The 13,757-nt window shown below is 36.0% G+C and overlaps 1 protein-coding gene across 4 annotated transcripts in view; it reads right to left on the reverse strand.

The window, feature by feature from the left end:
- Positions 1-13,757, reverse strand: part of MRPL3 (mitochondrial ribosomal protein L3) — a 41,529-nt gene that overhangs the window by 1,428 nt on the left and 26,344 nt on the right. For 2 of the 4 annotated variants that reach the window (XM_006083694.3, XM_023749522.1), the window contains exons 7-9: positions 8,653-8,761; positions 3,619-3,696; positions 3,310-3,387 (exon numbers count right to left, since the gene is read on the reverse strand). In XM_006083694.3, the coding sequence (XP_006083756.1) occupies positions 3,310-3,387; positions 3,619-3,696; positions 8,653-8,761 (265 nt within the window). The remainder of the gene's footprint in view (positions 1-3,309; positions 3,388-3,618; positions 3,697-8,652; positions 8,762-13,757) is intronic. The other 2 variants (XM_014450785.2, XM_023749523.1) reach the window with 2 other exon arrangements.

A 13,757-nucleotide genomic window follows, 5' to 3' on the forward strand; every position in this document is an offset into this window, starting at 1 on the left:
CGATTTCTGCTCAGGGCACATGCCCGGGTTACAGGCTTGACCCCTGGGGAGGGGGAATGCAGGACATAACCAATCAATGGTTCTCTCTCATCACTGATGTTTCTCTCCCCACCCCCTTCTTTCTTCCTCTCCGAAATCAATAAAAATATATTTAAATGCCAAACTGTAAAAAAAAAAAAAAGAATGAATGAATAATTTGGTTGCTAATTAGCTGCTAGGAACAGCTAAGTACAGAAAAACATATTTTAATCTCTCATTAAAACTGTTCTAAAAAATTACCAGTCACCCAGAAGAAAATAAACTCACTTTTCCCCCCAACTAATCTTGGATTGAACTTTAACTTGGACTAAAAAGAGGTCATATTCTTACCAATTTAAACTGTTTCAGAATTTAGAATTGGGAATAAAACTAAGTAGACAGTAAAACCAACAATAAAACTTTCTGTGCTAATTTGATAAATGTAAACATTTACTAACAGATGATTTAAAGGTTTCAAGGAGTATTTTGTGGGCTTGTGTTTAAATGTCAGCAGTTTGGTACATCTTTTTTTAAATTTTGTTTTATTGTTTAAAGTATTAGAAAGAGTACATCTTTTGAAAACATTCAGCCCACTTTTTTTATTCTACCAGGTGAATGCATAACAGGTAAGCCTCTTGCCCGTAACAGAGTTTGAGTTCTTGTTACTTTTACATTTTTATAAATCTGTTATAGCTGAGGAAAATTTCAGACAAAAAAAAGCACCGCTTAAATATTCTAACTGTAAAAGCTACAGTACTATATGTAATTCATTGATTTGAAACATAAAAGATGACAGCAGCTTTAAAATTGAGGGCTGGAAGTTTACAGTCCAAAGGTACAAGATTCGTATGAATTTTGTGCACTTAATTTTACCTCTGGCTTTATTTCTTCCCTGCCTTCACCAAGACCCCCTCAATTACCTACTTCACTCTTTTTACATTTATGTGTATTAGCAAAGCAGTTCAAATCTTGTGAAAAAAGGTGGGCTGGAGGGTTAGGACACACACAAAAACCAGGTACACTTGAGTAGTATTTAATAACATAGCCTACATTATGCTGTAAATAGTTTCTTAGGCTCTCTTAATACATTTAGTGAATTCAAACAACAAAAGCTTACATTAATGAAACAGGTTGGTCATTCCAACGACTATCTTTACTAATTTTAGAATTAGAGATATTGGCAGCCCTGTACTCTGAGAGCAAAAGCTCCCATGGAGTGAGTGGATGTTCGTGAGGCTGCCTGTCCAGCCAGGAGCGCTCATTCTCCACGGGCAAGAACTTACTGCTATGCAATCACCTGGGAGAATAGAAAAAGTGGGCTGAATGTTTTTAAAAGATGTACCAAACTTCTGGACATTTAAACACAAGCCCACAAAATACTCCTTCAAACTGACACCTTAATGTTTGAAGCACACATTTTATAGATTACAAAAGCTGTTTAGGTACCATAATGCAAAGACTTTATTTTTTCAATATGAGTTTTTAAAATCAAAACATGTCTGTGGAAAATGCATTCACTAGTGTGTTAGCAGCTCAAAGTGGACTAGACATTTCTCTGCTGCTGTAAGTTTCTCAAAATATATTTGGACTCCTCTTTAGAAATTGCCTTTGGGACCTAACCGGTTTGGCTCAGTGGATAGAGCGTCGGCCTGCGGACTCAAGGGTCCCAGGTTCGATTCTGGTCAAGGGCATGTACCTTGGTTGTGGGCACATCCCCAGTGGGGAGTGTGCAGGAGGCAGCTGATCGATGTTTCTCTCTCATCGATGTTTCTGACTCTCTGTCCCTCTCCCTTCCTCTCTGTAAAAATCAATAAAATATATTTTTAAAAAAAGAAAAAGAAATTGCCTTTGGTGGACCTTCTGTCTTTTTTCAGTGACAGCAGGCCACCATCCATTAGAGAGCTGACTGAATTTTTGAAAGCATTTTTTTATCAAGTGGATGAAAAGTCTGAGTAATAAATGTTGCTGTTTATAACAACCAGATCAGAAAATTACTACATAGATTATGGTTTTTCAAGACAGTTGACCTATTCATCCCCAATAGTTACTAAGAAGCATCTAAGAAGATGCTGAGGGGGTACCTGAGAAGTCGCAGCAGCAGTAGTAGGGTTCAGCTGGAAAGCCAGCCTAGAATCGTGTATGCAGCAAATGGGGATATAAGGAGTTGGCAACATTAAAAAATCCACCTGCTATCCAGTGTAACTTTATTATGGAAAATAATCACTTTCCTCTTTTATTGGGTTGTGATAAGCATAACGTAATAAATCTGGATTGCAGAGGTAGGGATACATTGAATTATGAAGCCAAAATGTTATGAGAAATACAATGACGACTTGCTGGCTTCAACCACTTGTCACTGTAGTCACTTGGAGAATGGATCACTTGGGTTTGGAAACCTACTTAGGCCTAAGCACCTGCAATCTTACAAAAGAAACGAGAATAATCCAGTCAAAGAGTGAAGAGTGCCAGGAAGGGAATTTTAATTACTGTAAGATTAAAACAAATATTGTACCTTGTTCTAGTAACAGAACCTATTTTAAAAAGTACACAAAGAGACCCAATATGAAAAATCTGAGGTTTAAGTTTCAACCTATTTTTGTTGTTGTTGTTGGAAAATTAATGAAAACTATATTTCTAGGAATAGCTGATATAACTTCTATTATAAATGTATTTTCAGAATGGGAGGTTCAAAATTCGAGTGATTTATCACTTTGTATTACCATGGCTTAAAATTCCAGGCAGACTATTTAATTTGTATTTTATTTATGGAAATAAGTCTCTGAGAGTCTGAGTTTTTCTTCAAATCTATCCTGTACAACATGTTTATTTTCTTCTTTTCCTTCATATGTTGAATATAAAAATGAGCATGCATATTTTCAGGGAAAATACTTAAAAGTACAATCAGAGCAATGCTTGTAATAATAACAGAATCTCTTTAAAATGTCTACCTTTAATCACCTTTCTTCTGGACTCTCTCATTTAATTTCCACCTCCAGAATTTCTGGTTCCGGTGTCAAGAAACTAAGAAGTCCTTTTTGGGAACGACAGATATATTCACATTTTGGCAAGAGTATCCTAATCTCCTTTTTATATTTCTAAAGAGCCTCTGCTTCATGGTCCTGCCCTTTTTACAGACATACTCTATAGGTTGTTCTCTGCAATTTTTGCACTCAGTTGCTACTAAAAATCAAAAAAAAAAATTTAGCAGAGAACTCATGTAGCTTGAAAATTAGGGGCTGTTTTTCATATTCATATAAATGAACAATGGAAAATAAAGACAGCTATACATACCTTTACTAAGCAATTTTTATGTCCAGGTACAGAGCCATTTACATAGATTATATTGTGCTTTGTATTTATTCTCCACACCTAAAGTCATAAATGAAATCATACTTTAAAAATTTGAGAATTTATAACACACACAGTTCACGTATCCTCCACCCCTCCATAACTGTAAAACCTATTAGAACAATCATACTGTTTAAACATTACACTGAACAAACAACAATTAAACAGACACACATTAAGTCCATACTCTGGTGCCTTTGCATTAGGGCATTAATTTAACCATTCCTAAAAAGAGCCACTTCAGAAACTCACTTTCAGTCCAAATTCTGTCCTATCTCTGTTTCCCATCTTCCCAGGCATTTTAGTTCCAGGCCAGACTCTGGCGACATCCTAAATGAGAGAACCAAAATTAGCACTTTTAAATATTCTCAATTTAAAACAGTTCTGATTAAAACAAAATGTAAACTAAGATAGGAATTATTAAAATGTTTAATCCTCCCATTCTGTTAGGCCCCAGTAAAGAACTAAATATGGATTTAGACACATCTACCTCAAGAGGGGTAATCTAGTCTAAATTAGATCAGAGCGACAAAATACATACAAAGAACAGAGTTAGGAGAAAAACTCAGTAACAAGAGAGTAGTCGCTGTGCTAGCACTGCTTGAGAATTTAGAAAGAAAATTTGTTCCTTTGGTGGTGTGACGTGTTTGTATTGGACATATAAACATGTCACACCACCAAAGGAACAAATAAGTGCCGGCCTGCTTTCATGAATCTCCTGCATTAGCCCATGTAATGGACTCCATCCGCACCACTGCTGCTGGAATGGTCCTACTCCCCCTCCCTTGCTTTTGATGTTACCTTCCTACACCAGAATGATTAAAGGACAGTTCGTTATCGGAATATTGAGTTTGCTTGTCCAGCCCTGGTTACCTCCGATTCACATAAATCAAACAGCTTCCCACAATCTCTATTTTGGCTCTGATAATAATGGATAATAATTTTACATCTAAAGAAGCAAATCTGAATTCCATCTAAAATGGGAAAGGTTCTCAGGACACATGAATTCTTGAAATAGAAAAACTTTTGCATCACTACTCTCATAACAAGTCCAGGGGAAGTAACTCATTAAGAGATAACACAGATTAAAAGACAATTCTGAATATTATAGACTATCACTCTTATTTATTCCATATTTATTCTATAAATACACTGTGATAAGCACCTTGCTTAACATTACATTACTAAAAAAAGATCTGCCCTCCCCAATTAAATTTACTCTCCTTAAAAGTATACCCCAACTCTTAAGATTATAAAGGCAGTCCCTAGCTAATCCTTAATGAAAGTATTTACAAACACAGAACAGCATATTTCATGACAAATAATTAAGTTGAGCTGTAAGAATAGTCTTCTACATGCCTAACTTTTAAAAGAGCTTTATTATAACTCATACCACACATTTCACCCTTTTAAAGGGCAGTTTAATATTTTTAGTACATTCAGAGTTGTGTATTGCTACAACCAATCTTAGGACATTTTCATCAATCCCAAACTAAAACTTCATACCCACTAGTGGTCACTCCCCCAGCCCTGTACAAACCTCTAATCTACTTTCATCTCTGCAGATTTGCCTAGGATGGACGTTTCACATAAATGGAATCATGCAATATACAGTCTACTGCGCTTGGCTTCTTTCACTTAGCATAACATTTTTAAGGCTCCGCCGTGTTATAGCATATATCAAAACTTCTTTCCATTTTATTGCTAAATAATATTGTGTGAATAACCACTCTTTAATTGATGACCCTCTGGATTGTTTCTATTTTTTGGCTATTATGCATAATGTTGCTATGACTATTCATGCACAGGTTTTTGTGGGCATGTTTTCATTTCTTTTGAGGTATATATACCAAAGAGTGGAATTGCTGGGTCTTATTTTACACTTAACATTTTTAGCAACTGCCGCACCATTTTTACATTCCTATTGACAATGTATAAGGGTCCCAACTTATCCACATCCTTGCCAACATTTGTTATTATCTGCCTTTTGAATTATAGTAATTCCAGGGAGTGTTAATATCTCATTGTGGTTTGGATTTATTTACATTAATGTAATAGCCAAGGATGTTAAGCATCTCTCCATGTGCTTATTGGCCATTTGTATATCTCCTTTGGGAGAATGTCTATCCAAGTCCTTTGCCTACATTTAATTGGTGTTTTTTTTACTATTGAGTTGTAAGAGTTCTTTATATATTCTGGATACAAGTCGTAGCAGATATGATTTGCAAATACTTTCTTCCATCTGTGAGTTGTCTTTTCATTTTCTTGATGGAGCTGTATGCAGCCCAAAGTTTGAACTTTTGAGGAAATCTAATTTATATCTTCGGTTACTTGTATTTTTGGTGTCAGATATAAGGCTTTGCCAAACCCAAGATCATGAAGATTTACTCCTATTTTTTAATTTATTTTTAAGGTCTTAAATTTATGTTGATGATAAACCTCATTTTCATAACTATTTTATATAATTTATAACTATATAATTTCATACTTATAACACAAAGAGCTCTCATACTCTACCCAAATTTACCAACTGTTTACAGGTTGCCCACTTGCTTTACCACCCACTCTATATGTATGCACATCTCCTATGTCATATGTAATTTGGTGGCAGACATGATGCTCCTTTACCTGTAAGTATTTCAGTGTCTATTTCCTAATTCTCTTACATAACCACAATACAATTATGAGACTCAAAAAATTTAATACATTACCTAATTTTGTCAACTGCCCCAATAATGTTCTTTACCGCTATTTCCCCCAAGTCCAGATCCACTTCAGAATTACACAGTTGTCATGTTTCTTTAGTCTCCTTAAATCTGGAGCAGCTCCTTAGCCTTTCCTTGTCTTTCATGACCTTGACATTTTTGAAGGCCACAAACCAATTATTTTGTGGAATATCACTCACTTGGGGTTTGTCTAATGTTTCCCTGCGATTAGATTCGGGTGAGGCATTTTCGATGGGAATCACCACGGAAGTGATGATGTGTTCTTTTCCTGGAATCCGTTCAGGAGGCACATTGTGTTGGTTTGTTCAATTACTGGTGATGTATAACATTGATCAGTTAAGGATGTGTTCACTCAGTTAATTCACTCTACGGATATTATTTTCCCCTTTGTAATTAATAGGCAACTTGTTGTGGGACTATGTCAGCATCTAAGGTCCATCAAGCTTTCACCACTTGTCTTAGCCTCTATTGCTAATTCCTCTAATGGCCATCAAAGCGAAATTCTAACTCTAACATCCCTTCCACACTTATTAGCTGAGATTATAGTGTAAGGAAGAGCAGTCCCTTTTCTCCCATTTATTAATTTATCTATTTGTATCAGTGTGAACTCAGTGATCCTAAGTTTATTTCATTTTTTTAAGTTTTCAAATCAAACTGTCCCATTTTTTGCAAGTGGGAGCTAACTGTAGCTGGATCCTGGGTCCTTTCAAGTATCATTTTAAAAGAACTTCCTTGATTTCTTGAACAAGTTGGTATTTAAAAACCAAGATCTAGGCTCTAGTTGTGTTCATTGCTATGGAATATCTTTGCTTTCAGGCCCTTTCAGCAGCTAAAACGTACGTATATTTATACCCATTCCTTTCTTTACATAAACACATAGTAAATATACACTGGCCAGATGATGACCACCCCATCAGTACTTCATTGACACTTCCAAAAATACTGAATATTGAAAACTTCCTAAGCAAATACTCTCAAGGTTTTATTATTATTTGCATAACTAATTCACTTCATTGTACTGATGGGGTGGTCATAATAATCTGGCTACTCAGTGTATACTTATACCTACAGCTGGAATTCAACACTATAGAGTTATTTTAATTTCCTTCCTTTTCATAACTTAATACCCTTTTCTAACAGTGAGAAACGTGGCCCCTATTACCAATATATTTACCTATCTACTCAACCTTACAATTCACAGAAAATTATTTCAGAACAGCTACCTAATACCATTGCAAATAAACATAATTAGAATTCAAAACCTATGCACAGTACCTTTTTAATTTAGACTCAGGACATATAGCCAAATACTGTGTTCAAAAGTTATTTGAGTTACTCTCCCCACCTGTTTGGTGAGGTTATGTTACTCATTTCAAACAGTTAAGTTCATCTTCTAATTATATTCCATTGTGGATCCCCCTTTCTTTGTATTTTATTTTGAATACATAAAACATTAACATGGTTTCAACTATAAAAATTTAACAAAAAAGTATATCAGTGGAAGTGTCTCTCTTACCACTTTTGAGCCCTTCCATACTGTTCCCAACCATCTCCTGTAGGTAACCAATCTCAGTTTCTGGGTTATCTTTTAGGTCCTTCCTTTTTGCAAAAATAACCAGGTAACGCGCATTTCCTTATATCCTGAAATCACCTTTTTTTCAGCTGCATAGTATTCTATTGAGCAGATGTACCATACTTTATTCATCCAAACTCCCAGGTATGGACATTTATGCTTGTAGTTATAATGTTGCAATAACTAATTTTGTAAAAATGAGTATCTTTAGGGTAAATACTACCTAGAAGTAGCATTGCTGTGTAGTTCTATTAGATATTGCCACACTATACTGTATTTTATCCCCAACAAAAGATGCACTGGTTTGTATCCCCACCAACAATGCATAAGAACCTGTTCCCCTATATTCTTACTAACACAGTGGCAAAAATCAAAGCCACATATGAATTTAGTAACTCAAGAATGGTTTTAATCTGTGTTCCTCTTATGAAAAAAGAAGTAGAAACATTTCCACTTAATAATGCAAGTTTAATCTCTAAAGCTTGATATATATGTATATCAGTATTATGACGCTCCAATAAATTACGACCCTCCCCGCCCCCCCCCCCCCCCCCCCGCCCCAGCACTTTATGCTGTATCTCTGGGAGAGTAGAACTGAATTAGCAATACAAAGTCCTTCACCATTTCTTCTCTTACACCATTATATTATCCTTGACAATCCTTAAACTGCCATTTAAGGAAAAATAAATAAGTCTGTGAAGGAACCAGATGAAAAGGCATTCTAATCCCTAATTTCTTGCAGCTGACTTCAGAGTGTAGGAGGGGAGTCAGAGATGGGAATGAGAAAGTAGTCAGGAAAATATTTAGAATACTGACTGTAGGAATGTACGGAATAACTAAATGATTCAAGTCGGCCTCTGGAAAGTAAGTAAGACCAGGACCCACCTTGAGTAAGATTAACATTATGTGGCTTGATTCCCAAGGTCAGACTAAAGCACTATATGCACTATCGTAACATTAAAAAGAATACCACTAAGTTATACTTACACCAGTTGAAATAGCTCCAGGTCTCCTGTGAGTTTTCGTTTGACCATGAGTAGCAGGCTGGCCTTTAAATCCCCATCGTTTCATGACGCCTTGAAAACCTTTACCAATGCTGAGCAAAATAAACATCAGAATTTGCACAATGAACAGAGCATACTACATCCAACTGTACACTTTCTTGATAGTACCTTAGAGTTTTAACAAAACTTCTTATCTAAATAACTAGAAAAGGCTATACAAGCAAAACCGCAAATGAAAATTCTTTTATGTCTGACCTGGTTTGAATCCCTTCCTGAAATTTTTATATAAAATGATGAATTCAAGATTGTGAGACGAGAGCAAGCTAAGCAAAGGGAGTTCAATCTGAACAGGGAGTTTTATCATCAAAAGCCTATGAAACAACACAGTAAGAGTGGTATATTTCTAGAAGTTCCAAAGTACTCACACGAGATATGGCACACAACCATTAAGATCCCCACACTTCCTGGTACCCAAGCCCTCATCTCTCCTTGAGTCTGGGTGGACCTAGCAACTCACTTCTAAGGAATAAACGATGGCAAAATTGGTGAGATGCCACCTCTGACATTAGGTCATCTCTTGCTTGATAGGCTCTGAAGGAAGCACACTGCCATGTAAGCTATTCTACAGAGTCGAGAGGAAGGATGTCTAGCCAACAATTGTGGACCGAAGGCTTGGCGGCAATTCTCCCCAAGTTGAACACTGAGATGACTGCAGCCTGGGAGACGCCCTCAGCCAGAGGAATTCAGCTAAGTTTACTGGGATTCCTGACCACAGAAGCTGTGAAGTATAAATATTTGTTGTTTTAAGCTGTTATGATTTAAGGCAATGTGTTATGCAGCAAAAGAAAACTAATACAACAGAACATTAATAATACCCTAAAAGCTGAATGTTTTATATTAGAAGATACCAGATGGATATTGGTTTCAAGGTTTAAATAGGAAGCTAATGACAAAATCAGTTACAATTTCTTAAAGTGTTATATTTCACTTTTTTAAACAAAACCATTCTACTTTCAAAGTCCATAACTAGAGAAACATTCTGCCATGCAGGTGAAAAATGAACAACACTATGATTCAAAGCATTATTATGTCTGTTTCTATCAGTACAAATCATAAAATAAAAGGGCTTGAATAAATTGTAAGCTGTAGTGGACATATTTTTATAGACTGTTAAGATGAACATTTTTTCCAGCTTTCATGAAACAGGGGTCCTCAAACTTTTTAAACAGGGGGCCAGTTCACTGTCCCTCAGACCGTTGGAGGGCCGGACTATAGTTTAAAAAAAACTATGAACAAATTCCTATGCACACTGCACATATCTTATTTTGAAGTAAAAAAACAAAACGGGAACAAATACAATATTTGTATTTGCATGTGGCCTGCGGGCCGTAGTTTGAGGACCCCTGAGATAATATGTCAACATATTTTAAAGTTGTGTTTCCTAACCCTAACAAAGCTAGCTGTTATTAAATAGACAGTGAATAGTTCAGGCCATTTACAAAAAAGCAAAAGGTTATGAAAACCACCTTATATCCACAAGCACTTTGCTGTGCATTTAACAAAGCATTATCAGAGAGTAATGAATTGAAGTAAGCCCGTACAATAGTTTGTTATAGATAAATCAAGAATTCAACATAAGAACTATGTACAGAACCTAACAGCTGAACATTATCAGGTCCAAAGTTATTTAACTGCAGCTTACACCACTTTCTTCATAATCAACTGGACACATCACTTGTGTATACATAATTCTTTTCTGCCTCAAAAACTCAAAATAATTCTTATTCCTGATACAAAAGCTAAAATGGAAGTTTCATATAGATTTAAAAATTACAAGATTAACATAACACTTTAAAGAAAAAACGGGAGGGGAGTGGCAACACAAAATCTAAAATGAACATGTTTTAAAAATACCACATTCTAACACTAACCATTCTTGGTAGAAAGTTTGCTGGTGCCTTCTGAGTTCTCAAACTGATTCATCTCTTAGTTAAAAAGAGAGCATGACCGTGCCCAATAACACACATGCTAGGTAAATTACAGAAGATATTGAGCTCAATTTGAGAGTAAATAAGATGAAAATGGTATCCTGAAAGTGCTAATTATCTGTCAGCTAATTACAGATTGTTTTTAATCTAGCTCAAGAGTACACCATGTTGTTATACTGTGTACAATGGGAACCTCTTCAATAAATAACTTTTAAACAAAAGGACAAAACACAATGACATGACAAATTATTGGCTTAATTCGGATGATGGAGAATAGAGTGCACCTGTTGATCCATGGGTGGTACAGGTACCTATTCTTTTGTTTCTCTCAGTTGTCACCCAACTTGAGAACAAAACAAACGAAATGAACTTATCTATACTTAGCATACCCACGCACATTTCAAATATAAGGTTTTCACAGGTCAAATAAAATAAACCATTTTACCACAAATGATACACAACACAAAGCACACACATGCTTCACTCCCACACCTTTTCTAACGCAATGACAGCAGAAAAATCAAGGAAAATTCAAATAAAAAACACATTAAAAGTTCCAAATTTAGTGAAACATATGAAAAATAGAAAAACAAAAAATTTTATTTAGAGCATTTATACTTGTTAAACCAAGAAATCATAAAAAAACTCAAACTATTTAAATTTAAACTTGATTGCTCTGTTCTTGGCCTATTTCCTTAGCATACGTCCTAGTGCCCAACCTAGAGAAGTCAGTAATTCTGTTGTTACTGGCAATAGCTGTGTCTTAGGAAAAAAGATGATTAGTTTCCTTTATTTTGCCCTTCAGTTTCCAAATGTTGTATAATGGGCATACCTTTCATAAAAGTTTACTAGTAAGTAGATGGTGTTGAGAAAAGGAGGTATGACTAAGAATCTTGCAGAAGAGAATGCATAATTTAATGTTTCTAACTGCATTCTATAAATCGCTAATTACTACCAGGTGAATTTCATTCCCATGCCATATTGTGGCAAATGCCTAAATGTCTACCATAGACAGCGGTTTTAATAAAAACCCACCAGTATTTCCCCTCTTTGTGGGAAAATGCCTTTGATTTCATGGTTCAGGATACAGTTATATATAGAGATAAAACAAAATGAGATGAGGAGCGCTCTCAAGTCCATCCATTCTGAGTCCTCTGAGAACTTCCTCCAAAATTCTCATCTCTGAGTCTTTCCCTGCCACTGGCTTCTTCTACCTTCTCTCTCCACTGCATTCCTTTCTCCTCTTTCTTAGGAAGCAAACTGTTTCTCCCTCTCTCATCCATCACCTGCAATCTTTTTCTCTCCAAGTGTTCTCTGGAACTCACTCTGAGGTTAATCCCTTAATCCATAAACACAAAGCCTTTTATTAAAATAACTTTTTATTATGGAAGTTTTAAAACGTATTCAAAAGCAGAAAGACTAGTACAAAGAATTTTTGACTCAAGGACTATTTTGTCTCAACTATTTCCCTCCTCTACAATTCCAATGGATTATCCTTGCCAGGCCTAGGGACCCTACCCATGCACAAATTTCATGTACTGGGCCTCTAGTTTTGTTTTTTTTTAAAATATACTTTATTGATTTTTTACAGAGAGAAAGGGAGAAGGATAGAGAGTTAGAAACATCGATGAGAGAGAAACATCGATCAGCTGCCTCCTGCACACCTCCTACTGGGGATGTGCCCACAACCAAGGTACATGCCCTTGACCGGAATCGAACCTGGGACCTTTCAGTCCACAGGCTGACGCTCTATCCACTGAGCCAAACCAGTTAGGGCTGGGCCTCTAGTTTTAAAATAAATTCCAGATATATCATTCTGCCCATAAATATTTCAAATATGGGTCTCTAAAAGATAAGGATCCTTTTAAAGAACAAAACCACATTATCATTATCACAATATAAAAAAATTAGCCATTTCTTAATATCAAATATCTAGTCAGTATTCACATTTCTATGGCCTCTTTTAAAATAGGAGAACTGTCTTCTATCACTCCTTACCACCCTCTCCCACCACCACTCCAATCATTTCCTCCCTATTCTCCTGCTTCCCTAATGCTCTTTGAGACACTCCTTTCTCCTTACAGGTACATAAAAAGAAGATCTTAGAGTCTTGCCTCTGACCCTCTCCTCACTATGGTTATAACCAGGGGTTGGCAACTTGTTTTTGTAAATGAAAGTTTTATTATAACACAGCCACGTATATTTTTCTACTTATTGCCTATGATAAGAGCTATAACAGTGATGGCGAACCTTTTGAGCTCGGTGTGTCAGCATTTTGAAAAACCCTAACTTAACTCTGGTGCCGTGTTACATATAGAAATTTTTTGATATTTGCAACCATAGTAAAACAAAGACTTATATTTTTGATATTTATTTTATATATTTAAATGCCATTTAACGAAGAAAAATCAACCAAAAAAATGAGTTCGCGTGTCACCTCTGACACGCATGTCATAGGTTCGCCATCACTGAGCTATAACGACAGAGCTGAGAAGTTGCAACAGAGACCATAATGTTCGCAAGCCTACATTTACTGTCTGGCCCCCTGAGAAAAAATCTGCTGACCCCTGAAGCTATTACTAATAAACTGGAGTTCCACAAACCTTGCCCTCTGGCAAGAATTCTGCTACCAGCCCATTCTACAGATGTTTGGACCACAGCTAAACAGAAGTAGCTCGGCCATTCAATTACAATGTTTCAGAAATCGAAATGAACATCACCCTCTTTTCAAGATATCCTCCTCCTGACTACCAGAGTGAAATTCCAAGCTGTTCCCTGCTCTAAAAAAACACACAGCATAACACTAAACAACCATAAATGTTTCCTAGCAATTTCTTTAGCTTGGGGCATATAAGGCCTTTTATAACTGGGTCCAGCCTACCTTTTCAAACACTGCCCATTACAGATCTAGTCACAGCCGATTCCTCTGTGAATCCCTAAATATGCCACTCTCTTATATGTCTTTGCTCATTCTGTTCCTTTTACCTCAAAAACCCTTCCTGCTGCAATATCTATCTTTCCACTGTTACCATGAAAAAGAACTAAAAGTGTTTCTCGTGCTGTATTAGCTGTAAAGTACTTCATCTCTTTATTTAAAAAA

This window comes from Myotis lucifugus, unplaced genomic scaffold, assembly GCF_000147115.1.
Source record: "Myotis lucifugus unplaced genomic scaffold, Myoluc2.0 scaffold_8, whole genome shotgun sequence".
NCBI lineage: Eukaryota > Metazoa > Chordata > Mammalia > Chiroptera > Vespertilionidae > Myotis > Myotis lucifugus.